At 55.7% G+C, this 26,829-nt stretch overlaps 1 protein-coding gene across 5 annotated transcripts in view; it reads left to right on the top strand.

Annotated features, from left to right (window-relative positions):
• The window catches only part of LOC140900418 (mitochondrial peptide methionine sulfoxide reductase), a 43,369-nt gene that overhangs the window by 10,715 nt on the left and 5,825 nt on the right, over positions 1-26,829 (top strand). For 2 of the 5 annotated variants that reach the window (XM_073317673.2, XM_073317675.2), the window contains exons 2-5: positions 7,114-7,182; positions 7,927-8,046; positions 17,697-17,801; positions 22,806-22,912. In XM_073317673.2, the coding sequence (XP_073173774.1) occupies positions 7,114-7,182; positions 7,927-8,046; positions 17,697-17,801; positions 22,806-22,912 (401 nt within the window). Of the gene's footprint in view, positions 1-76; positions 341-999; positions 1,231-7,113; positions 7,183-7,926; positions 8,047-17,696; positions 17,802-22,805; positions 23,004-26,829 lie in introns of those variants that run through there. The other 3 variants (XM_073317671.2, XM_073317672.1, XM_073317674.2) reach the window with 3 other exon arrangements.

Below are 26,829 nucleotides of genomic sequence, written 5' to 3'. Positions count from 1 at the left end.
CCCACCCCCTCTTTTTTTCCCCCTCTCCCTGTCCCATGATGCTCTGCACCTCAGCAGGCTGGTGCCATATAAAAGAGTGGCTGCTTTTGCTGCCCGCGGATGTTCTCACGATGGCAGGAGGGGGGAAGAGCCTGGCACCGTTCAGATGCGAGATCTCCAGCTCCTGTCAGCCTCCTCCTTGCCTGGTCTTCTGTCGCCTTCTTTCTTCCTGCCCCACCCCCTCTCTTTGCCCCCTTCCCAACATTCGGAAGCTCTCCGGAGGCGGTGGGCACAAGGCGGGCATCTCGGAGGGGTCAGACTGGCACCGGCCCGCGCGGTAGGGGGAGGCCCGCGCTGAGAGGTTGGTAAACTGCTGCTTTTCTTTCTCTCTCTCTCTCTCTCTCTCTCTCTCTTTTTTTTTTTTTTTTAAAGTAAACTAGTTGCTGTGAATTTTTGATTCTTCCTACTTTGTTGGCTCACTCCCTGGATCTGCAAAGCAGGGGAAACAGACGGGGGAGGGGGGAAGGGGGGGTTGTGGGACAGAGAGACACTAGGAGTTGGGATGGAGGTTGGCAAGGAAGGCGTGAGACAGAGGGAGAGAGAATAAAGCTGGCACAGGCTGGAGGGCTGCCAAGGCTGCTTGGCAGCAATGCCAGGGAAGGCTGGGGTGGCTCGGGGCTGATGGTGCGGTGTGCAGGGAGTGGGGGAATACAATGGGAGGAGAGGTCGAGGGTAGGATGTGTGGGGGGGGGGCTCAAAGCCTTTGCTTTTTTTTTTTCTTTTTTGGAAGATGATACAAACAAATCTCGCCTTCCCACATCTTGTTGGTAGCCGTCAATGGCTGTGTGTGATTTTTTTTTTCCGCGGAGCCGGGAGTGGTGTTTGGGGAGTGGTGTTTGGGGAGTGCAGCCCGCTCCTGTGCTGATTGAATTGAATCCGGGCCAAGGAAATTATGTAGCCTGCCTGTCCTCCTCGGAAGAGGGGAGAGAGCCAGGGAAGGAATCGTCTGCGAGCTGCCAAGCTGCCCGGCTGCGCTGCCAGCGAAACGTCTTGCAGACCCGAGCCCAACTCTGGGCTTTTGTGTCTATTCCCTTCCCCGGCCCCCAACTCTCTCCAGTCTATTCACATTTGGCTACTAAACCTTTGGAGTCCTTAGCAGGTAGCCAAGGGCAGCTAGGAAAATCAGGACGAGATCCCCACCTCCGATGCAGCTATGTGTTTTGGAAGCAGAATAAAATGGCTCCAGTCCGGGTATGTGATTGGGGGAGCTGGGGCTCGGGGTGGGGAACGGGGCTTGGGCCTCCTTGTAAGGGGCTGGGTTGCGTGAAGTCAGGATCTTCCTTACATATGGAGGGATGCTCCCTCGTGCAATGGGTGGTGATCACTCGGCCTGATCTTAAGGCCCCTGGAGTTGCCGGCGTGGCCCTTGCCCTGGGATCGACTGGGCTCCGAGGTCTAGGAGCCGCCCTGGCTGTGTCCTGGCAGTGTTGCTGTGGTGGGGGGCATGGCGTGGGAGGCCGGGGCTAGAGCTGGGAAGCGTTATGTCTGCTAAGGTTGGGATGAGGACCATGGAGAGTCATTGTTCCACCTGACTGGACAGGTGGGGGAATATGCAGACACTGGGCTCATCAGATGAGCCTTGCGGGGTGTGGGAGGGCAGGAGGAGGCTCCATGATTAGCAGGGACAGGATGGAAGAATCTGATAAACCCATCTTGGAGCGGTCGGCGTCGGGGATCTTTCAGGTCAATTGAGAGCTCAGCCTCTGAGCCTGCCGGCCTTCTGTAAGGCCCCCTCCATGTAGAGATGGCCCTGTATGGCCCACCGAGCCATTCCTCTCTCACTGCTGCACCCAGCTGGCCGTTTGGGGTCGCTCTTGGGGGCTGCAGAGCGAGCTGGTGAGCACGGCCCCGGGAGGGATGGGGCTGTGATTGGGTTATTCCCTTGGGGTGGGACTGTGTGCTGGAGCTGGCTCTTATGACCCTGCCGCGCCACCGCACAGAAGCGGGGAGCTGACGGGAGGGGGGTGGGCAGCAGGCCTCCCTTAGTGATGATTCCCTAGTGGGGGGGGGGTCCCTAGACCGCCCCACTCGGCTCGCAGGTTCTGGCGGAAGGTCTGTTGGGAGAGCGTGTGAGACTGAGGCGGATACAGTATAAGCCGGGATCTGGTGCTAAGTGAATGCTGGCAGCAGTCTCCCCGTCACGCAGAATTGCTTGCATAGCTGCTAGGTTGCTGAGAGCTCTGCGTGTGGGTGTGTGAATCTGAGAACGATGAGCTCTGGCGAGGAGGAGCCATTTAAGGCAAAGGTCTTTTCTTCCAGCCCTTTACTGGATGGAAGGAAGGAAGGCCGGTCCTGAGGGGAACGCGCTGCATCGGGAGGCAGGGATCTCCGGGTTGTGCTCCCAGCTCTGACACTGACTCACTGTCTGATCGGGGGCAAGTCGCTTAAGCCACTTTCTATCCAAAAGGGTCTCATAATTTTGGGTGCCCAACATGAGAACGCTTGGGCCTGATTTCTGAGCACATGCTGCTTCCATCAGCTGTAACAGCTGTTCAGCACATGATGAAAAATCCGGCCCATTTATCTTATGGCAGGCACCCAAAACTAGTGGGACACCTTTGAAAGTGTTGGTCTGAAATGCTCTGTACCTCAGTTTCCCCATCTAGTTTGTCCCTACCATGGGCCCATGTAGGACAAACTACATGCTGTGTGAATGCTACATGAGTAACCTGCGTCTTACATATTATCCCTCTGAAATCAAACATGGACTCGCATAGTAAAAGGGGCCCCTTTCATATAGGGAGGTCTGGACACATCATCTCCAGAAATATGGCCCTCCTGTGCCATGCTAACATGCATGCCCTTTTCACTGGTGTGGCAGGATTCCATTCATCCATCTTCACCTGCCTGCAGTTGACGGATCGCTGATTGCTTGGCTGTGTATTGAACATCTCTTCACCTGCTAGTTTTCACGGTCTGCCCTCTTGTGTACACCAGCTCTCTGTAGGACTTGGGAGGCAGATCCTCTGCTGGTATAAAGCTAGCAGTCCCCAGGCTCCAATCTTTCCCTACGTATTGTGCCAGCAGAGTGGCAGGCACTTTGCAGATCAATAAGACTGTCTGTCTGCTTCCTAGACCTTATCCACCGCCGAGACAAAGCAGGGACGGTGGGGCGGGATGAGGAAAGCCCATGTCATTGAGTGGGGAGGTCAAAATGCCTCTTGTGTTGCCCTGACCTAGGCATGGTGTTAAGCCCTGATGGGGTGGGAGAAGTCTGTTGCCTTGGAGCAGAAGGTGGAGGTGTATTGGAGCGGGGTCAGGGAGGAGGTTGTAAGCAGAGTGGGATCAGGGAGACAAGGACTGGGCAAGTTGCTCTGGACTGAGTGGGATTGAGGCAGGGCTGGTGTTGACTGTAGTGACCAAACCAAGGCAGGCACCAGGCCAGGCTCCCTGTTCCCGGTGGAGATCCCTTTCTTCCATTCCTCGAAAGAGTCTCACTTCAGCTGGTCCCCACGCGGCTCTAACCTCAGGTGGGCTGGCAGGGACCGTGCCCGTACCATGCATGCTGCTGCCTGAAGATCTGGCTCCAAGAGGCACACGTCTCTGGCGGGAGACGGGCCGTCTCTTAATGAAGGCGCGATGCCTTCCGTGGGTTTGGATGTGGAGCAGGCAATTGCTTGTGGCTCCCTGTGAGCGACACTGCCAGAGAAAAAGAAAACCTAGGTCTAGGAGAAGGATGCTCTGCCTTGTGACCGCAGCAGCTCAGTGGCTGATCCTTTGCCTGGAGTGGGGGGAAGGAGACTCCACCCAGCAAGCCCTGTTGGACTTCATGCTCGCCAGTCGATAGCCTCTGCAGACCTGGCGTCTGATCACTAGGACACAAGTGAAACTGCTTTGACAGTGCTCAGTGTTTTGCCGCGTCACCCACTCAGGGGCATCCATGCTGCGAGAATGGCAGTGTGCTATTCATAGCTTCCAGGGCCAGAAGAGACCACTGTGATCATCTCATCTGACCTCCCCATATAACACAGGCCAGAGAACTGCCCCCAGATCATTCCTATGGAATTAGAGCAGCTCTGAAAACCCTCTATGGAGAAAGAAAAGGAGGACTTGTGGCACCTTAAAGACTAACCAATTTATTTGAGCATAAGCTTTCGTGAGCTAGAGATGAAGTGAGCTGTAGCTCATGAAAGCTTATGCTCAAATAAATTGGTTAGTCTCTAAGGTGCCACAAGTCCTCCTTTTCGTTTTGCAAATACAGACTAACATGGCTGCTACTCTGAAACCTCTGTGGAGACGCGCTGCTGGGAAAGTGGGAAGGCCTGGGGAAAGAGATCGCTGCAGAGCTGCCTGTGTGAGGAGCCTGGGCCTGGACTAGCATGGTGATGGGGAGCTGTGGGTTGGGCTTGAGGGGCACCGGCAGAGCTGGGGTGACAGGACTGGAAAAGAAGGGGGCTGTGGGTTGGGCTTGGGGGATGGGGGGACTGGACTGGAATAACCAGGTGCTGCAGGCTGGGAACAGGGGCATTGGCAGAACTCTGTATGTGGGGAGGGTGGGGCAGGGGGCCAGGACTGGTGTAGCAGAGTGGGCTGCGGGTCGGGATCGAGGCGCATCACAGAGTTGTGTGTGGGAAGGCAGTATGGTGTCTGCCCACATGGGCACCATCTAGTGCCAGGCAGCTGTATTCTCTGCCTTGTACAGGCACCTTCATAAATCATCTGAGCATCCTTCAGTCGGCTTCCGAGAAGCGACCTGCCCCAGCAGCTGGGGGGAGAGAAGCCGGTTCTGCCTCCCCGGGCAGCCCCATAGACACCCTTCTCCCCGCTACCCCATGGAACACCTGCCGCTCTCCTGCCTCTGGGAGCAGCCCCTCTGTTAAAACCGAAGCAGCAGGCTTGAGGCCATTAAGCATGGTGGTCTCCTGCGTGCTAGGAGGAGCTTTTGGCTTATGTGCCATCCTCATCCCATTTACAGTGCACGAGCTGAGCTGCGTTCATCTGCCAGGGCTGTCCGGGCTCCTCCCTCACCCCAGGCTGTGACGCTCAGCTGATCTCTCCCAGGCTGTCGGGGAACATAGATTTTCCCATCTGTTGGGGGCGGGGGAGTGCTCTCTGCACAAGCTGTCTCGGCTTCTCGCTTCTCGAGTGAACACGAGGCCCTGGAAAGATACAAAGGCTTAAAATAGAGACCTGGGGAAGAGACAAAGGAGCAGATCGGGGCCATGCAGGCCTAATCCCCAGCTGGCATTGGATAACCCTATTACATGTCAGCTCCTGGACTGGGGATTAGCAGGCAGTTGGGGCTGTGGGGCTGATGCGCTGTGCGGCAGCATCCGGGCAAGCAGCCTAACTAGTTTTAAGATAGAAGGAGCTTGATTTGTGGATGGGGTGACCTGCCACACCAGGGCACTGGAGTCTATGACCCAGGAGGTCCCTTCTGGTCCTGTGGTTCCAACGATCTTCTCCGACCCCCGGTGCCCGTGTACTCGGACCCTTTCGTGGCAGATCATGTTTCTGATGGGGATGTCTCTGTAGCCAGGGCTCTGCTGTAATGAATGGAAAGAGGATTCCTTTTGGAAGCTGCTGGACCCAGACAGACCCTGTGGTTCTCTCTGGCTCTTGGCTAACACAGCCTGTGCTATCCCCACGCAGGCTCTCCGGAAGTCTTGGCCAGGGATCCAGCAGTTGTGGCATGGATGGCGGGCTGCACTACACCCTCTCCAAACACTCTGTTCAATGGGGCATCTAGATAGAAGGGACTAAAGGCTCAGACCCCTGAGTCCTTGATGGAATTAACTAGCGTTAGGAGCCTCCAACCTCTGATTCCCCTTCCCATGGTTCTGCCTGCTTTTTAGGCCCTGGGATTCGGGGCTTTAGATGACTCTGAAGGGCTCCATTTTTTCTGTGCTTTCTTGGGATTATTCCAGGGCACTGACCTTCTAGGAATAGCTGAGTTATGAAGGTGAAATTCACCCCTGTGCAGCAAAGGGCCAGCATGGGGGGTGCCCAGATCTTGAGTCCCACTTACGCCTTCCCCACGGGGCTTGAGGGGTGAGTTTCATGCCGCCTGAGGGGCTGATCATGTGTGCAATGGAGCCTGGGCGACAGGCAAAGAGAAGCTGCTGCAGGGCCCCGTGCTGCATTTCCTGGGTTTCCATTGTGTACCCACGGCCCGGCGTGTGTGGTCCAGTCGCTGTCACAAAGGCGGCTCCTGGGCTCTCAGGCCAGCTGAGCTGCTGCTGCTCTGCCTGTGACCCCTGGAGGAGGGAGAGTTCCTTGACCTTGTGGAGACTGGGGAAAGTGGGGAGGAGGCAGGGAATGGGGGGCCCTCCCTGAACACCAGGTGCAAGAAATGAGCTGAGATTTCCTGGTGGAGCAAATCTGAGCGCAGACAGCGTACTGCTCAGATCCACCCCACGAGCAAGCGGGGCAGGGGCAGACGATAGAGCCGTGGCCCCTGCCCCGAAGAGCTGGCAGCCACCCCAGACACGCCCAGCACAAGGGCACCAGAAGCTGTATGGAAACAGCTAAGGAAAGGGGCTGTTTAGTCGGTGGGCTCATCACGATGGGCCAGGCCCCAAACATCTCTTTGACCTGGCTGAGCATACGCTTTGTGCCTAATAACTAAGAGCTCTGTGGGGACCTGTGGGGGGCGGATCAAGGTGCAGGGAGTCCGCAAGGCCATCTCTGGGAGAAGCTGGAGAACCCCTGATGCAGCACAATGAATGGCGCTGACGTGTCTGGGATCAGCCACTGCTGGTCTTGGCTTCCCAGATTGACATGACTCTTGGGTCTAGCTGGGGATGGGGATTCCAGGTGCTCCTCTCTGGCAGGCAGCTAAAGCTTGGTGGCAAGCTTTCAGTAATTTGATGTGGCTAGGGCACTGGACTAGGACTCGGGGAAACCTGGGTTCTATTCCTGGCTCTGCCCCTGGCCTGCAGATTGACTTTGGGCAAGTCACGTCACCTCCTTGTGCCTCAGTTTCCCCATCCTTAAAATGTGGATAAAGATACTGACCTCTTTTGGTAAAGCGCTTTGAGATCTTCTGATGGAGCGCACTGTATAAGGACTAGGGATTATGGCTATTAAAGACTTGGCAAAGGGGCTTATCCATGTCTGTCTCTCCTCCTGCAGCCAAACATGCTGTCAGCGGGAATGCGATGCTCCCACCGTTCCCAGAGGGAATGCAGATGGCCATTTTTGGTATGTGGATTGTTCCCTCTCCCTTCTCGAACTTGGTGGTGGGGCATTGGTTGGGTGAGAGTGCGGGCTGCCCCTCCTCCTTCCCTTTAGAACTTGGACCAGAATGGGCCGTATGGAGGATGAACCATTGAGGTGGGAGATGGAGGGGGAGAGGGAGAGCTATCGGGCCCCCATAATCAATACCCTGCTCAGAATCTGGCTGTCCCCTGTCTGCCCCCTCTGTCCTGGGGATGCTGTTCCACAGCCTAGATCTCACTGCTGATAAGCTATTGCAGGCAACTGTCCTTTGCTCAGTTTCATTCATCACCTCTGGTCAGCCCCTCCACCCACTGTCAACAGCCCTTTACCGGCGGGCTCCACTGTTCACAGTCCTGAAGGCTATTAAGGGCCAAGTGCGTCCCGCACCTTCAGATCAATGGGAAAATTTGATCTGATCAGAGACTCTATATCATCCTGCTGGTCGCACGCAGCATCCACTCACTTCCTCTCCAGACCCCGTAGGTGTCTGCGGTGTTAAAAGCCACATGCTGAACTAGGGACCAATCCCGGCCCTGAGGCTTGGGCATGGAGTGCTCATTGAAGTCAATGGCAGTTGTGCATGAGTGAGCTGGAGAGCAGGAAAGGGACCTGCCACAAAGCAGGTTGTGTCCTGGCAGGGTTGGGCTGAGGGCGAACTGATGCTCCCTGGGTTCAGATTAAGCTCTTTGCATTAAATTCACCTTCTCTATCCCCTGTTCTTTCCAGGCATGGGGTGCTTTTGGGGAGCCGAGAGGATGTTCTGGAAGTTGCCGGGCGTCTTCTCCACCCAGGTGGGCTATGCAGGAGGCTTCACCCCAAACCCCACCTACAAAGAAATCTGTACAGGTAACACCTCGCTTCTCTTCTACTTGGGGAACTGTAGCTTCACTTTGCCATGGGAGTTCCTGTTGCCCGGACTCTAATTGCCTGGAGATTCGTAGCTTAGAAGGGACCTCTGTGACCATCTAGTCTCGCTTCCTCCATAACATGGGTTGCAGGACTTCCCTGTTCAGCGAGAGCAGATCTTTTACAAAAACATCCCATCTTGATTTTAAAATGGCTAGTAATGGAGAATCCCCCATGACCCTTGGGAAATTGTTCCAGCAGTTAATTACTCTCACCATTAAAAATTTACACCTTATTTCCAGTCTGAATTTGTCTAGCTTCAACCTCCAGCCACTGGATCGTGTTAGACCTTTCTCTGCTAGATTGAGAAGCCCATTAGCAAATATTTGTTCCCCATGTAGGTTCTTATAGACTGTGACCAAATCACCCCTTTAACTTCTCTTTGTTACCTAAATAGATTGAGCTCCTTGAGTCTATCGCTATATGGCATATTTTCTAATCCTCTAATCCTTCTCGTGGCTCTTCTCTGAACCGTCTCCAATTTATCAACATTCTTCTTGAATTGTGGGCACCAGAACAGGACACAGGATTTCTGCCACAGTCACACCAGTGCCAAATACAGGTGTAAAATAACCCCTCTACTCTTACTTGAGATTCCCCTGTTTATGCATCCACAGATTGCATTAGCCCTTTGGACCACAGCATCGCACTGGTAGCTCATGTTCAGCTGATTATCTACCCCCTTCCCCAAATCTTTTTCAGCGTCACTGCTTTCCAGGATAGAGTCCTCCATCATGTTCAGACGGTCTACAATCTGTGTTCCTCAATGTAATGTCAACATTTAGACTTATTCAAATACATATTGTTCGCTTGCGCCCAACTTACCAAGCGATCCGTATTGCTCTGTATTAGTGGCCTGTCCTCTTTGTTATTTATCACTCCCCAATTTTTGTGTCATCTGCAAACTTTATCAGTGAGGATTTTATGTTTTCTTCCAGGTCATTGGTAAAAATGTTAAGTAGCATAGGGCCAAGAACCGATCCCTGTGGGACCCCAGTAGAAACACACCCACTTGATGGTGATTAACCATTTACAGGTACATTTTGAGATCTATCAGTTAGCCAGCTTTTAATCCATTTAATGTGTGCCAGGTTAATTTTATACCATCCTAATTTTTTAATCAAATCTTTGTGTGGTACCAAGTCACACGCCTTACAGAGGTCTGAAGTATATTACATCAACGCTATTACTTGCACCAACCAAATTTGTAATCCCAATAAAAAGATATCAAGTTAGTTTGACAGGACCTATTTTCCATAAACGGACGTTGATTGGCATTAATTATTTTAATTTAATTTTAGTTCTGTGTTAATCGAGTCCCATATCAGCTGCTCCATCATGTGGCCCGGGATCAATGTCTGACTGACCGGCCTGTAATTCCTGGGTCATCCCATTTAACTTTTTAAAATATTGGCACCACAGTAACTTTCTTGCAGTCTTCTGGAACTTCCCTCGTGTTCCAAGACTTACTGATGATCCTACGTGTGTCTATACAATGCCATCTGTCTCAGTGCTTTACCAATTGTTCAGTAACTGCTTCAGCTATGGCTGAACTGCAGCTGTTTCTGGGGTAGAACATGGCTGCTGTTAACGGTGTGCAGCAATGGGATGGCTCAGGATAGGCAGTGTAAAGTGCTGTATTCAGTTGAAATTGCAGTGAGAACTTAAGAGAGTTAAAATGGAATTCACCCGTTCGGTTTGGTTGGGACATAGGGGTTTATACCCTGTGGTAGGATTTTGAATGATCATTGCGTGAGTAGTGGAAGGTGCATGTCAGGATTTCTGCCTTAAAGATGGCAGTGCAGTGCCACCTAGAGTGAGGGCATAGACTTGGAAGAGGAAGTGCTATCTAATGAATTGCCAGCCCTGCTTCCTGCAGCACCTGGCTGTCCCTTGGAGATCTGCTGTGCGTGTTCAGGTCGGCCCCAAGCTGGCTGAGCATATGAGAACTGATGGGGGAAGGAGGCTCCGGAGTGGTAGAACTACAAGGGTAGTGTTTTAAGTCGTGATGCCAGGCTGTCAGAGCCCATGCTGCAGGGGTGGCGTGTAGGTGGCAGGAGAAGCAGCCATCCCTTCTGAGCTCCCAGTGCGTGAGTCTCCTCTGAGCCGGTGGGATACCGTCTCGCTGACCATCCACACGCCCATTTCCCCAAGTGTGACTTCGGTTCAGTGAAGTCCAACGGGGCCAGTTTGTGGCTTTTTGCTCCCCTCCCCAGCAGCTTATCCAACCCTAATGCGAAATGCAGCCTCTCAGGGCCCAGCTATCTCATCACTTTGGGACAATGCTGGCCTTCATCTGCTGTGCAGAGGGATAATAGCCTTGCTCGCCCTTAGTGTCCCGTCTTTTTAAGAGGCGGAGGGATACCTCTTGCGAGAGATGTATCCTTTTAGGAAGCCATGAAATGTTTATCAGGAGCAGCCGGGAGAGCAGGCCGTTGTCCTGTCCTCTGGAAACAGGAGCTGGGATGCGGTAAAGCAATACACAAACACGAAGCCAGGCTGGGCCTGGTGCCCAGCTAAGCCAGCCCATGCTGACCAGCCAGGTGAGGGGGGGAGTGTGTGTGTGTGTGTGTCCAAGATGATCTGATGGAGTGACCCAAAATAGAAAGGCCTGGGACACAGGAGGTAGTTGGGTCTGGAGCTGCTGGGGCTTGCTCCGAAGTTTGGGGGTTGGGTCAGAGGATGCTTCCCACTGGGACAGAGACACAGCCTGAGCTGGCTTCTCCTGGGGAGAGGTAGCCACTCAAGCTCCCTCAGCTTGTGTTAATAAGGGCTTGATTATCCAGTTGATGAGACCATCAGCTGAGGGCTAATGTTAACCCACTCTAACCACGGAGCCAGGCTCTCCCTAGGCCCAGTACAGATGGGGCTGAGCCATAGGGGTGGGTCCAGATATGACGTTTCCTAAATCCCCGGGGTGATCGGATCCAGGGCATGGCTCGAAGGAGCTGCACAGTAGACATCCCCACCCCCACGCTGAATCCCGTGGTGCCTGCCGGATTCTGAGCCACAGGCCCCGTTCCCAGACAGCACCCTCTGAAGCTCATCAAGCAGTCAGCATCCATGGGCCGGACTGTGCGATTGGGAAGCTGAGTGTAGGACCTACGCCCCAGGCTCAGGGCTGCTCCCTTTGGGATTAGCATGTCCCCTTGGTGACTGTGTGCCCCCAGTGTTTAAGTGAGTTGGAGGCTCAGGGAAATGCCGTGGCGCTCTTGTTCTGAGGTCCAGAGATCGCTGTGTACAATACCCTGGAAGTGGGTACCCAACACTGGGCTTTGGAATCAGGCTGACTGGATGGAATCTAAACTCCATGCGCAGGGGGAGAGAGGGCGGAGGTGTCTTTCTGGTGGTCTCCTTTGCAAAATGACTGGAATCTGACCATTCAGCTCACTGACTTCTCTCCTCTTCCCTCCCCTGAGCATCATCCACTCAACAGCAGAGCTAAGAAGTTAACGAAACCCGGGTGCTACTCCTGGCTCTGCCATGACTCTCTGTGTGACCTTTCTCCATGCCTCAGTTTCTGCATATGTAAAGTGGGAATGATATTGACCCAGTCTCTGATTTGCTTATGGCTTTCCCCAGCCATAGGTTGCCTAGCCCCGTGTTACCCAGAACCTCCACTAGATTCTAGAGCCACTGTCCAGAGCAGCTGTTAGCATGACATTGAGGGGGATTTTGTTAATGAACAGCAAGAGGTACTGCAGTGTGGCCTGGCATGGCTTCCATCAGTGTGCTAATGTATTTATTATGAAGGCTAATCCGCCCCGCGCCCCCCCCCACGCACACACACACTTCCCCTTCTCTCTCCAGCTCCGCCCCCCCCCAACTCCTCAGAAATCTGAACAGACTGTTTCATGTCTTATCTGCAAAACCATTCCGCACCCTGGCGCGGAGGATTACTTGTCTGCAAGAAATATTATCCGCGTCTGTTGTCTCGGTTCTGGGTATTAACATAATGCAATGGGGGAGAGAGCGTCTTATCCCCCCCGCACGTAAGGAGTGACCGAAACGACTGCACAGAGTGGAGGCAGCATCCCCGGGTGCATGTGACTGCACAGGGGCGCTGGCGGGAGTTTGGTGGGGCTGGTGTGAGTGAATGTGCAGGCTGCTGCTGCCAATCCAGGCCAGGTTGGAGACGGTCAGCAAATCTTTGTTGCCCGGTGCACTTTGGTAGCCCGTGTGAAATGAGTTTGCCAGATCTCAGTCCAGTTCCTAGCGGGGTGAATGCTGAGATTGCAAAACCCACCACTGCAAAGGGTGCCATTGGCTCCCAGAACACCTTGTTGGCAGGTTAAAGGTTCGATAGGTCGAATGATCCAGGCCAGCATTAAAGCGTGATGGCAGGACATCAGGAGTTTGGGGGACAGCGGGGTGGGGTGGGGTGCTGCAAGGGAAGCTGGAACAACCCCCTGTCCCTGCTCTGTCTGCTTTGTGGGGGAAGAGAACCTCTGTCTGCAAGGCTGTCAATCCAGCACCTTTTCTGCAACTCACCCGCTTGTTAATTTCAGCCGAGGGAATATTCCCTTTGGGAAAAGTCCCCCATCGAAGTGAATAGAACGTTAGAAATTCTACAGGATGGATTAAAAAAAGAAACAGCCTATGGGAAAGATCTCATCTTCCATTAAACTCTGTAGGTTTTAGAGTAATTTCTGCAGCATCCTAATGACTTCTCCCCTGTTAAATCCGTTAGGACTTTCCCCATAAGGGTTTATGTAAGCCAGTGTCTCCGATCTTGTAAAATCTGGTGGGGGCATTCATGCTCTGCCATCTCTACCCTAGCCCCTGTCTACGATGAGCTGGCCACAAGGAAATGAACTGTAGTTTCCAGGCAACTTCCAAGCTCAGGCTTTGTCTGTACTGGTAGCTGTGGAAGGGGAAGACAAATCCCCTAATTTGTTCCCCTTCTCTAACACTTTCTAGCCAAAGATCTCCAGGCCTCCCAGCTGCTAAAGGCAGTGAACTTGTGCAACTGGTCCTGGCCAGATGCATTGTTTACCTGCTAACTGCGTTGCTGGATGTTGGGACTCCCATCCAGGAAACCCAGCCTTGCTGGGCCCACTTAGCCTGAGGGCCAGTTGTGCTGTAACCGTCAGCAGAGAGAGCTGACGCTCCTGCGAGCGGATCGTGACCCTCTGGTAGGCGGTGGAGTGATGTGCAGTGCTCCTGCCCATGGGGCATTTGCCTTACAGCAACCACAGCTCTGCCTTGTGCTGTGTCCCCCCACTTCTGCCGCTCTCTGGCAGCACGTCTCTGTGACCCTGTAAGAGCAGCAGGAGGCTCATAGGGACTTGCCTGTGGGACAACCACTAGAGTCATTCGGGGTCATCTTGATGCTCTCCTTAGCTGCAGCTGTGTGATTCGATTGCCCTCTTCCCCCCCAACACCATCCTTGGAGCAGGGAGTGGAATCCGAATGTTGCCAAAGAATGGGAACGTGGCTGGCTCTGCTGCTGGCTTGGAGGAGCAGAGCAGTGCAACAGACCATCTCTCCTGCCCAGTGCATGGGGATGCTGGGCCCTGGCCCAGGGAGGGAGGAAGTAGGGGAAAGATGAGGGAAGATTATTTTGGTGGGGGGAGCGGTGTAGAGTGGGCAGGAGTCCAGCCCACAGGGTCATCAGATAGCTAAGTGGGGTGGGTTAGAATGGTCTTCTTGGGTGGAGAGGCATCCGCCCTGCCCCTGTAGGGAGAGCCAGTGGCTGATCCCGAAGCAGTGGTTTGGAGATTTTCTGAGGAAGGTACTGTCAGATGCAAGGCTCAGAATGACCTTTGCGGAGCAGAACAGCCCTTGCTGGCCCGGCAGGAGGAGGGGAGGGAAGTACTGATGTTCCTCCCCCCCGGCCCAAACACCTCCCTGGCTTTGCAACACTTGGAAACCTCTGCTGCTCAGTGGCCTTCGGCGGGTCCCTAGCTCACCGGCATGGCTCTGCTGTGCATCTCTCCCTGGAGATGCTTTTCCTCTTGCCAGCTGGTTGGCTGAGGCTACCAGACGGCGTTGGCCTCCCTCTGTACATCTCTGTGCTGGGCAAAAACGGCATCTCAGCATAGCCCGGGCTTCCCGCTTTCTTCCAGTGCTGCTTGAACTGGGTCGGGGGCTCAGCCTTGTGAAGTGGGGCTGGGTGGAATGTATCTGCCAGGCAGCATAGGGGCTGCATTGGTTTTAAAAACCATTTGCAGGGGTGGGGTCATTGCCTGGCTTCTGCAGCTGGCACTAAGGACACAGCTGTGGCTTACCAGGCTTCAAGAGCTCCAAGTCATGCAGCTGGGAGCTATGGAACAAAAAAGCCGTAGTGAAATGCAGGGCACCTTGGAGTCAGGAGGCCTGGCTTCTGCTTCTGACTCTGCCACCACGGTATTGGCCGAGTCGCTTTAGCGAAGTCACGCCACCTTTCTGTGCCTCCGTTTCCCCATTTGCAGTGCAGGAGTACAAGTTAGTCAGCTTTGTGATGCCTACTCAGATCCCAGGATTCAAAGAGCTGTAAACACTGCCTGTTGTTTATTACTGAAGGTGGACTCTTCTGGCTGGCGGGGGAAAGCGAGCACCAGTGGGAATGGGGAGATCCTGTTAATAGACAACTTGAGAGACGGATGAGCGCTCCTTGCGGCTTTAACTGCCAAAGCTAGCGCCAGCCCGGCTGTGTCAGAAACACCGGAAAAGGCCATCGCGTGCTGGCCGCAACATCTCAGCTGTTGCCTTAGCCTGGGTTTTCCCCCTCTGGTGTAGCAAAACGGGGGAGTTGTTGCCTGGAGAGCAAAGCTATCCGCTTCAGCCACTTCGGTAATTGTCGGTAGATCACAGAACGGGTTGAAGGCAGCCATTTACACCATCCGGCATAACCATGTCCGTACCTGGGGCTGTGCAGGGGCCGGAAGTTCCATTTCACAGAGATTTTGAGGCCTTGGCTTAGTTCTGAATCAGAGCAAAAACTAGAAAAGTTGAAGAAAAAAGTGTTTGGACAAAATCAAAGCATTTTGTTTCCATTTTAAGGGGTTTAGTTTTGTATTGTGTATATTATACAATAAAATATGTGACCCTCTGGTTTGTATTGTACTAGCCTCATTGTGCAAGGTGCTGTACAATCTAAATAGGCAAGACAGACAAAGGGCAGAAGGGGAATCAGTGGTACACACGGAGGTGATTTGCCAGTGGTCATACAGTGGGTCAGTGATGGAGAACCCAGGGCTTCTGAGTCCCAATTCAGTGCTCCACCCTGTAGACCAGCGGTTCTCAACTGGGGGCCTGGGAGCCATGAGTAGTTTCAGGGGGACCACCAAAATAAATCAGAGAGCAGGGCTAGCATTAGACTCACTGGGCCCCAGGGCAGAAAGCTAAAGCCCGAGCCCTGCCACCAGGGGCTGAAGCCAAAGCCCAAGAATTGTGGGGCCTCCTGTGGCATGGGGTTTGGGGCAACTGCCCTGCTTGCTACCCCCTAATGCCAGCCCTGGCTTTTATATGCAGAAAAACAGCTGCTGTGGCCCAGGCGGACTGTGGAGTTTTTCTAGCATGTTGGGGAGGCCTCAGAAAGACAAAGGTTGAGAACCCCTGCTGTAGCCCCACACTGCCTGCCCTTTGGATCTGGACCCTATGAGTTGATCTAAAGCAGACTCTCCGTCTTGTGGAGCCTATGACACACACCTGGACAGGGCTGCCTCCATGCCACCTGGGGCAGACTCGCTAGCCGCAACAGAAGCGAAAAAGGGAAGCCCTTTTTCTGCGCGCAGCAGACGGTCGGTCTCTCTGCTGCAGGAGGGTGGGGTTTGCACAGCCCGGGCTGTGGCCCTTGGTGGGGGCTTGCGCTGGATAATAGGTTATGGCAGCCAGCGGGAGCTCTGCCTCTGGCTGCTGCCTCTTTGCCCGGCCCTGCAGCAGCTGCCAAAGCAGGGACGTCCGGGAGAGCTGCAATCTGCTGATGCTGCGCATGCAGACCCCATCCCGGGCAAGCACTTGTGCCCTTCCCACGGAGCTGCTGCAAAACCAGCCCTTGGCCATGGCTGCTGCTCGTCCCCGCACGGCTCACTGGGCTGTTTGTGTAGCAGTCATTGCCTCACTGGGCTCCCCGCGCACCCATTCCTTCCCCAATTGCTATGCTGCCCCCCCCCCCCCCCGGTGGCTGATACTAAAGAGACCAGTTTCCTCTCCCAGCCTCTCAGGGATCAGGAAGCATATGCAGCATTAGCAATCTTTAACTATTACCACCCTTAACTGCTGAGTGTCCCGAGCACAGTCCACACAAAGGAGCGGGTGCGGTCTAGTGGTTGAGGGAGGAGAGACCAAGATTCAGGCCTCTTGGTAGTTCTGCGAAGGGAGCATGGCCCAGTGGTTGGAGGAGAGGAAGCTTCTATTCTTATCTGTGGGGGGGGAGGGGGGCGTTCTTTCTGGTAGAGCAGGGGGATTGGGAGTCAGGACTCCTGGGTTCCGTCACTGCTCAGGAGGACAGTGTGGTTTAGTGCTTAGAGGAGGAGACTGGGTGTTGGGACGCTGCGATCTGCAACGATTCTGGCTCTGCCACTGACTTGGGGTGCGACCTTGGGTGAGTCACTCCCCTGCTCGGGGCCTCAGTTTCTCCGTCTGTGAAATGGGACAAATGCCTCCCTGCCTCAGGTGCTGGGAGGCAGGTCCCGTGCCTGGGAGGAAAGGTGCTATAGCAGGGTGACATGGAATCACTGGATGGGGCAGCACAGGTACTAGCGTAGGAGGGCTGCTGTGATCTAGCCGGTGGTGGTGCCGTTAACTGGGGGAGGGCGGGGGTTCCTCTCATGTGCTGTTGTCTGCAGACTTGAGGGTGTGTCCCCTCCCTCACACTGTACCGCCATCCTAACATCTCCTCTGGCCTTGTGCTCCCCTCCCTTTTAGACCTGTCTTGTGATTGCTGGGTGCCAGGGCCTGACAGGCCTGCGAGGTGCAGTCTCCCACCCACACAGCTCCCTCTGCCCCCCCACCATTCTAGGCCACCCTCTGCTCCAGCATTAACCCCCTCCTGAGTGGTGAGCATGGATGACACCATGTTGTGTGATGGGCTCTAGGTCTAGAATGGCCGGACTCCTTGTCACCTGAGCCAGAGTTGGCGTGGGGTGTGAAAGGCACACCTTACCGCCGCCGAGCAGCGTCCCCCTTTTGAGTGGGGGGCGGGGGGAGAGGCTTGAGCGATGGGTTGGAGCTGAAGCCAGATGGACACAGACCTGAAAGAAGGTGCCCGTGCCCAGCCGTGACGGCAATTAACCACTGGTTTCTCAAGGGTTGTGGTGGATTTGGATTCTCTGTCACTGGCAATTGTAGACTCAAGATGGGATGTTTGTCTGAAAGATCTGTTCTGGGGGTTATTTTAGGGGCATTCTCTGGCGTGCGTTGTACAGGAGCTCCGACTAGCTGATCCCAGTGGTCCCCCGTTGGCCATGGAGCCTATGAATCGCAGTTCAAATTGAACCTAGATTACTTTGAAACCCAATGCTTGGGGACCACAGAACAGACTGTCGCTCAGCATCTCGGGCTAATTGATCAGGGGCGAGCATCCTCCTGCAGACGGATTCCTATGGAAGGGGGCAGAGCTGCTGCTGAGCAGAGAGGGCTGTTTAACCTCCCTCGTCTCCCCCCAGGTCTGACCGGACATGCGGAAGTGGTCAGGGTTGTGTACGACCCACAGAAGACCAGCTATGAGGCCCTCCTCAAAGCCTTCTGGGAGAACCATGACCCCACCCAAGGTAAGGCTAAGGGACTTTGTGTCCATAGGGTCAGCGAGTGGTGCCAGATGCAGCCGCTGTAACCACCTGTGTAGACTCAGGTTTTTGGCTGCAGCTCCCTGGCCTCCCCTGTTGTCAGCAGAGACGGAAAGTGAGCCGTCTTCATCCCCCAAACCACCGGCCTGGATCTCTGCCGTGGTCTTGGGGCTTCGATCCTGCCCCAGAGGGCGATGGGAGCTCAAAGCCATGCATGAAGGGCTGTGGTGCCCATTCGCACCGAATGATGTAGCTCACTGCCCCTGTGACTCTTGTCCACATTGGGGACAAGAGCAACTCTCTCTGCTCATGGTGGATGTCACCTGCTTCCATGGGCAGGGAAGACAGAGGCATGTGTAATCACAATCAGGGCAGCCCTACACCAGGCCTGGCCGGTGAGGTGCTGCCTGGAGAAATAGCCCCGTTGTGCCCAGTGCTGCGCACATGCCTAGTGAGAGAGTATCTTTATCCCCATTTTGCAGATAGGGGAAACTAAGGCGCGGAAGGATTCAATGCCTTGCTCAAGATCTCATATGGGGAGTCTGGGACAGTGCTGGGAACTGAACCCAGATCTCCTGTAGTCCAGTATTTTACCCACAAGCCCTGACTGGTGCGAGCTGGCTCTCCGTCTATGGGCTTCGTCGGAAGTAAAGGATCCTCTGGGACCCACAGCCATTGCTTGGGGCTGGGTGGGTCTGTCTGTGGGTCCCCAGGCAATGCTGGGTGGTCCCCTCCCCCTTTTGAGATCCAGAGCTGCTCATCAATATTAAGGCCAGAAGGGATCATCACAACCGTCTAATCTGACCGCTAGAAGTCATCGTGTCTTGGGGGGCCAGGGGCAGACAGAGGAGGGATGCTGCATGGACCAGGTGCCGCTATCCAGCTCCCCACTGCCGCCGCCCCCTCCCCCCCCCGTTCTCTGTCTCTTTAAATGCCTCCAGCCCCAGGATAGCTCTGCAGCACTGATGGGGATGCTACAGCTGACGGGGGGGGGGCCTCAGGAAGCTGGCGGGGGAGGGGCTCAGCTGCACAGAGGTGGGGGTATGAAATAAAGAGGGGGCAGGGAGGAATGCCTGTTTGAAACCTGCATCACGTCGGCGGCGGGGAGGGGAGGGGGAGAGGCCGGGCTGGGGCCCTGTTGTACTGAAGCATAATTTTAATGAGGAGATTAGCAGTCTCTGCGCGTCGCTGGCCGGCTTCTAATTGCGTGTTTGTGTTTTAACGGGCAATGTGTGCCCGCACCGCGGATGGGCAGTAGTGGGGAGGGGACACGGCCGCTGCCACCTACAGGCCCTGCAGCACTGGAGGGACCCTCCCTGCTTTCCGTCCCCCCCCCCCCCGCACGCGCCAAAAAAACAGGTTTTACACTGGGCGAGGTGGCTGCAGTCTCCTGGAGGGAGGCTGGTTGGGTGTGTTCTGAGAGGGCCTGGTCCAGAGCTTGCAGTCGACAGGGTGGGAGGGGAAATGGAGGCCTGGGGGTATGCGACGTGCCCGCAGGGTCGCAGCAGGTCAGTTGCAGAGCTGGAAATAGATCCCAGGGCTCTGGAATCCCAGTCCCCTGCCCTATGCTCTGGACCAAGCTGTCTCCCTGGAGGTCCCTGATCTATGTCCATGGGCGGGAGGGGGGGTTGTGCCTTTTACCCCTTGCCTCCCCCCACAAGACCCTCTAATGCCTCATGTAAATGGCCCAGTCTTGGCTGGCTCCTGACCATAGGGCCCCCGGCCCACCGAGCTCTTATCAGGCCTGTCCCAGAGGGCAGTCCCATGCCCTCTCGTGCCTTTCCCCCACAGTCTGGGTGCCTCCAGGGGCTGAGGCCATGGGGGGGAGGTCGCTTTCCCCCTGTCGAACCAGCTGTGGGCTGAGCCATCCCCCCGGGCGCCCAAGTTACCCAAACAGGGCCCTGCGTTCCCCCAGAGTTGGGAGGCGCCGAATAGTTGCTCCCATGGGGTCCCCAGGGCTTCTGGCCCCGAACAGCTGCCTTGGCCTCTGCACTCCCTTAGCCTGGCTCCTTGGTTAGCTCAGGGTGTTTCCCATATGGTTTTGTATGAGCACCCCTCCCTGCTGGCTGCAGGCCCAGTGCCCTCTGGCTGGACTGCTGCCCCTGGGACAGCACCTCACAGCTCAGCGCTTGTCCCCCAGACCAGCTCCCGTATTCAGCCACTGACTCTGTGGGGTCGGGCCCTGAAACCGTTGGGGTGGAGGGGGAGAGGAGGCTGGTTAATCCTCTGAAGGAACACTCGGGCCCCGGGCTGGATTTACAAGCCCTTGGACAAGATGCAGTTGGCCTCAAAGGGCTGCAGGGGAAGGGGTGTGTGGGGTGACACGTCTAGCCTGACACAGCCCGTCCTGGCCGGTGTCCCCACTTGCTATAGCTCTGCTCATCCGTGGCGCTAAGTGCACATGCCTCAGTTTCATAGATGGGGAAACTGAGGCACAGAGGGGTGCAGTTCCTTGCCCAAGGACATGTATGGTAGAGTTGGGAATTGTACCATCCCAAGGATTGGATCTGTGGTGCTTCTAGACTTGCCCAGCAACACCTGGGTCTGAGGTGCTTCCTGTGCCATGACCCCCGGCTCTTGCCTCCGCTGCCCCCTGCCTGCAGCCTCTGCGGGGAGCACCCACCGTGGGACCAAAGGAAGCTGAGTCCTCCCAGAAGGAGAGAGGTGAAGAGGGACGGGCAGACCTGGGCAGGCTCCTCCTAAACACCCCTCTTTCCGTGTCCTTTGGGGACCAATTGGATACACACAGACACCTCCCCACCCCCCTACCCCCTCAGAGCAGGGAAGGTTCCCCCTTCCCCTAGATGAACTGGGCTTTCCTTGTTTAACCAGATCACCCCCAGCCACGCCATGGAGATGGGATATTGACACGCCAGCACTGGGAGAGTTTAATACCCACACGTGGCTCAGAATGTCCCTCTCTTAGCGTGTGATGCCAGGAGCCTTCCAGCTACCACCAGCCTGACTGTTAGCCCCTCCTGCTCACCCCCCGCTCTGATTCCCTTCCCCATGCAACTCGGGGGCTCTGGTCTCTCTCTGGGGCAGCTGGACTAGCAGGGGCAGTGAACAGCTCCACTATCACATCTCCCTCCACCCCATGCTGCCTGGTAACAGAGCCTGAGCGCTGCCTGGTGCTGCCTTCCCTAGGCCCCTCCTGGCAGCTTGAGGGCCCCTACAGCCAGTCCGACCCCTCCTCTCTGGAGCACCTGGCTGAGAGGATGCCCATGGGGCCTCCAATCCCTCCTCTGCCACAATAACTCCTAGCCCCCCTCCAGTGTGTCCCATTACTGCACTGAGCACCATCCCCAGTGAGCGGCAAACCTGAGCACTGTAATTTATGCAGATTAATAACCGGCAGCAGCCACTGGGCTGACAAGGAGCTCAGAGGGTGCCTTAGATTTGTGTACAGCTGTGATTAACAGCCCATCCCGTGACAGGAATAGTAATTGGAATGGCTGTGCTGGGGGCGTGGGCAGCCAGGCCACTGAATTGACTTCCTGGCCTGGCCTGAGCTCTCCCTTTGGGAGTTCCTGGTCACTGGAAGGAGTGGGTGGGGGCCGCCTTGAGTCCAGGGGAGCTCTGCTGGTTCCCGCCGGCTGGGCGTCTGTCTGGACCGACTCTGGTGGGGCTCTGCCAGTTCCCGCCGGCTGGGCGTCTGGCCCCGCCAGCTGGGTGTCTGGCCCCACTGACTCCGGTGGAGCTCTGCCCCAGGATAACGCTATTTCCCCTCCTCTGAAGTGGGTTATGGCAGGATCCTCCGAGCACCTGGGGCCCCTCCCAGTACTGGAGGTTGGGGGTAGCGGAGCTGATGGCTGATACTCTACTGGGACCTGGGAGGAAGAAGAGGGTGAGGAGGGCTGAGATGGAGAATCCATCTCGGGGAGAGAGGGGCTGGGTTGGGAGGAAAAGCTCCTGGTGGCCCTGGGTCCTGTTTAGCCTGACTCCATTCCCCTTTCGCTAGCATTGTGAGGGGTGCAGCCCATTTGGGGTGGGGGGTGAGGGAAAGGGAGGTTCAGAGCATGGCAAGACTGGCTTGGGTGTCCCCTCCCCCTGCAGAGAGGCAGGCCCTAGTGGGAATGAGCACCGGGAACTCCCTGCTTCCAATCCTGCCTCATCTATTGACACCGTCAGGGAAGCCGCTTCCCCTCCCTGTGCCTCAGTCTCCCCCATCTCACGAGGACCATGCTGACCTACCCAGTGGTCAGTTAAGCACTCGAGCGGTGCCCCGCCCACCTCTCCATTCTGTCTCATAACTGGCTCTTCAGTTGATGAGATGGGACAGGCTATGAGGGTAGACCAATGGCTGGTCTATTTGGCCAGGCCCTCCAAGTTAAGGATGAGGGGTAGGGGGAGTCATGGGGGCTCTGCCCATGTCCCTTTTCTGTGGATAGGAGGCAGCTGGCAGGGGTGCCAGCCTAGCACCACTCAACAGTGCTCTAGTCACGCTAACCTCTGCTGCTGTATCTCTGGAGCAGCGTTCACACAAGGCACAGTGGTTAAGGTACTAGACTGGGACTCAGGGGATCTGGGTTTAATTCCTAGTTCTGCCACAGACTTCCCGTGGGCAAGTCAAATCTCTCTGGACCTCAGTTGCCCATCTGTAAAATGGGGATAATGATCCTTCTTTTGTCTTGTCTAGTTGCAAGCTCTTTGGGGCAGGGACTGTCTCGTTATGTATCTGTACAGCACCTAGCGCAGCTGGGTCCCTGATCTCGGTGCTGCCATAATAATGCTGAGACCGGCTGCTGAGACAGGGTCATGGGTTGTTTGAATGATAGAGCAGAAGGCGGCCATTGAAAATCAGCAGCCCTTCCTGAGCCAAATGAATCCGACAGGCTGTGCCAGTGGGGATGAGGTTAGCCTTTGAGTTCAGTGTGAATGCTCTTTTGGGGGGTGAAGGTTAAGCTTGGGCGCCTCTCTTTGGCGATCCCGGAGTGCCTGGACACTGGGCACCCTCTGTCCCCTAACGTGTGGCTTGTTGTCTTTCAGGCATGCAGCAAGAGGAGGATGTCGGCACACAGTATCGCTCAGTCATCCACACGTTTGGAGCCCAGCAGTGGGATGCTGCCCTGAAGTCGAAGGCAATGTATCAACAGGCAGGTTTGGAGCAGAGCCTGTTCCTGTGGGGCAAACCAGGCTGCGTAGCATCTCTTATGCGTTATCTTGTCCCTCAGTGAGCAATGGCAGGTAGCTGTTCCCTTCATTCCACTCACCTGCAGGTGTAAGGGGATGCTCTTCTCACAGACTTACTGTCCCCAAAGATCTACAGCTCACAATAAGGCAGGGGGCCAGCATGAGAAATCAGTGTGGGGGGATGTTTCATCCAAACTCTGACCTTGATCCCAAACTCTGCTCAGCATCCCAGAGTATCCAGATGTTTCTGCTAAAATGGACGGTGAAATAGTGAGCCATGTTGCCATGTCTATCGTCATCAGTAGGCTCCAGAGTTAACACCACGTGTCTAGGGAGCTGTTTGCACTTCTCAGAGCGGCTGCTTCAGGCTGCCTGCCAAAGGGCTGGAAAAGCTTTGTTTGCAGCTGTTGGGCCTAGAAATGTCATTGGTTAAAGCCCTGAGAGCTGCCATTCTGCAGAACCCAGCTGGAGCGGCATTGCTGGCTGTATTGACCACCTGCCCTGGGTCTGGGGCCATTGCTGTAGTGCCGAAGGAGGCTTCTTTCGCCAGGGCTGCCTTGGACCTGGCTCTGTGAGTGCACCAAATGCTGGGGAGTCTCCCCTGGTGGAGGGGGTGGGGAGCTGTTACCCTGGCTTCTGCTGTGTTGGCGCATTCCCAGCTGCTCCCCCTCCCTGCTGCGGCTAGGCTCTGCCCTCTGAGCTGTGTCCTGTGGTGGGGAGGGAGGGGAGACAAAAGGGAGGCAAGGCCTAGTTAGTTAATTACCCCGGTAAGGCCTTTCTGATGAGGAAGGGGGCTGGGGGATATACCAGTTTCCTTGGCAACCTGCCGCCACGGCAACTGGCAGCTGGGGCTGGGGGTGGGATGTGGGGGGTGAAGGCCATTGACTGAGACAGGTGCCGCATCCCCCGAAAATGATTCACGGCCTTAAGCGGTTTGCCCCCAGCCGCCGTTGCTGGGACAATTAAAGGCGACCTGTTTAAATCCTGCACGTGCCGGGCAGATGCGGCGCGTGTGTGTGTCTGGGTGGGGTGCGGGGGATCATGATGGGTTGCGGGCAAGGCCGGTGGAGCGAGTCTCTGGTGGGCTGCGCAGCCTTGGGCTAGTCCGTTGCAAGATCAAGGGGCTGTGTTTGCAACAGCGGCCCCTGCGATCGCTGCTGAGCACAGAGCTGTGCCGCAGACTCTTGTGGGTTGAGAAAATCCTGCGGCGGCAGGGCACCGGGCTGGGAGCCAGGGGAGCCAAGTTCTAGACCTGGAGGTGTCATGGACCTCCTGGGGGACCATGGGCCAGGCCTTGTCTGAACCAGTATTTTAGCCACTGGCACAAAGTTACAGGCACGATTGCCATGGCTGCAGCTCACCTTGGACTGATGCTGGGGAAAGCCACACTGGTATAGATAGTGCTGTACCTATGTGAATCCTGTCCACACTAGAGGCCTGCACTGGTGCAGATACACGAGGGCCTAAAACCTAAGTATAGACAAGGCCGAAGTCACTGCTTCTTTGTGCCTCAGTTTCCCCATCTCTAAAATGGGTCAGGATCCACTGATGGAAAGAGCAAGGCGAGGGATTTTACCCCCTCCCCAGACAGCGTGAGCCTTAGCACTGCTCTAGCACATGACATCTCCCTGGGGCGGGGGGTGAGGGGGGGCTCATCCTTCCAAGCAAAGGTGATCTGGTGTTTCCCATTCACACGCAGCAGTACAGGTGCTTCCAAACGTGGGTGCCAATCTCCCTGCACCTCGGGGAGCGAATGCACTCCGCATGTGCTGCCCCCGTCAGCCATCTACAACTGCTTCATCCAGGCCAGGACTTGGGCTGACTCCTGCTGGTGTTAGTCAGGGAATCGCAGGTTGTACCAGCCCCCCGCCACGAAAGAATCCCCTGTTCTATTGTACAGCCTAGTCCTGGCTCTTCTCTATAGCAGGGACACGCCGGGGAATCTCCTTGGAGAATTGTCCATCGGTCCCTTAATGGCTAAGCCACATAGACACTTGCCATAAAATAGATCCATGTAGGACCTGATTCTCAGAGGTGCGGAGCGCCAGGAACTCGGGGTGGCTGCTCGGCGTAGCATCAGTGCTTGTGAAAATCCAACCCATACGGTTACAGCCTTCCTGAGTGGTGATGGGCTGAATCCTGCCGTTTCCACGGTGACAGTGGGCCCAGCTCTGAGCTGCCGTGCTGGCACGGATCCAGAGTCACTCCATCTCCAGGGGGTTACGGTGGATTTCCAGAAGCATGCCGGAGATCAGAATCCATCCATGTCTCGGGAATCCACGGTGACATGTAACGAGACTCAGTGCCAACAGCTTGGCTTCCCGCAGCCTATTAGCCATGCAAAGATATTCCTGGGCAGGGGGGAAAATATTCCATCACCCCATTCCCGAGGCTCAGCCTGGGCCTGCACTCAGTGACAGCAACAACTTTGCATTTATTAATGGGACTGAGGGAGCCGAGCAGCGTGGTTGGCAAGTGCCTCCTGGGATCCTGTCTCCATAGCTCTCTCTCCTCTCACCACCCAGATTCCACCTCCACTGGAATGAGAATAGCACCCAGCGCAGCGCTGTCCATCTCTCCCGGGACAGTCGTGTGGCATCTTCCTCAGCTGCTGTGGGGACAGGTGTGCTGCCAACGGCCTTCCCCAGTCCTGGGTTCTGTTCCTGGCTCTCTGACCTGGGGCAAGTCACGGCCCTGCTCTGTGCCTCAGTTTCCTCATCTGTAAAATGGGGATAATGCCCCTGACCACCTCTGTCATTCTCCTCTGAGCTTTGTGGATGAAAAGTGCTAGATAAGAGCTTACCTGGCCCCTTAGCCAGCCACTAAACTCAGCCCTCTTCCCTGACCTGCATTTCCTCTGCAAGAATCCCCAAAGCCCCCACCTAGGCAGAGAGGCGCTGGCCTCTGCCCTTGGGCAGGGGGAAGCTTAACCAGGCAGGGAGGAGCAGGGGTCTGACGTGATCTGGGCAGGAAAGGGACACTGATCCCATGGCCATGTGCTGCTCTAGAGGGCAGGGCTGAGGCATGGGGGTGAGGTACCCTGCTCTTGGGGTAAAGTCTGTGGCTCTCCAGGGCCCCCATCTCATCTCTGCGTGGGCTGTCACCAGCAGGGGGTTCGAATCCCCCTCCCTTCATTTGCAGTGGCCTGTAGCTTGGGGCTGCTGCTCGCTCGGTTGCCACCACGGCTCCTCCCCCAACTTCAGGCCCTGCTGGGTTCCAGTTAATTAACTGGGCCTCCTTATCGGCTCCCGCACCCGGCGTCTTCCCCTCCCCCCCCAACATGTGAATTAACTCTGCCTGCCGATAAGCTGCATTGTTCTGGGCCCCGAAGAAACGCAAGTCTCCCCCCTCCATCTCCTCCATCCGCTGGAAAGTCTCCACAGCCACCGACTCCTTTAATGCAATTAACGATGCGCCCCACATCAAAGAGCTGGCTGACAGCTGATGGGAGCCACAAGGGGCTTTTCCCCAACTGGAGACAAACCCCACTTGCCTCTAAATCAGATCCTCCCCTTACCCAGTATCCTCCTCCTAGTAGATACCTGCGCCCTGACATAAAACCCCCTTCTCAGCACCTCCGCCCATCACGGCTTGGCTCAGTGAGTGATTGAGAGCGGCCCTGACAAGTGGCGTTTCTCCTTTTCTTGGAGCAGCCAGTTCACCCCTTTCAGAGGTAGCTGTGTCCAGGGGCTAGAACACAGGGCTCCAGGGCAGCTGGAGATCTGGGTTCTATTCTGTCTCTGCCATAAACTGACACTGGGCCATCTCTGCCTCAGTTTCCCCTCATCTGCCAAATGGGGATAATGGTACCAGGGAGCCTTTGCAAATAGCCAGTAGGACTGGGTGCCCTATTGTACCAGGTCTGGTATGGACATAGTTC

The sequence above is a fragment of the Lepidochelys kempii genome, chromosome 19 (genome assembly GCF_965140285.1).
Source record: "Lepidochelys kempii isolate rLepKem1 chromosome 19, rLepKem1.hap1, whole genome shotgun sequence".
Taxonomy (NCBI): Eukaryota; Metazoa; Chordata; order Testudines; family Cheloniidae; genus Lepidochelys; species Lepidochelys kempii.
Note: the sequence above shows the minus strand (reverse complement) of the source record. Positions and strands in the feature narration are given on the sequence as shown.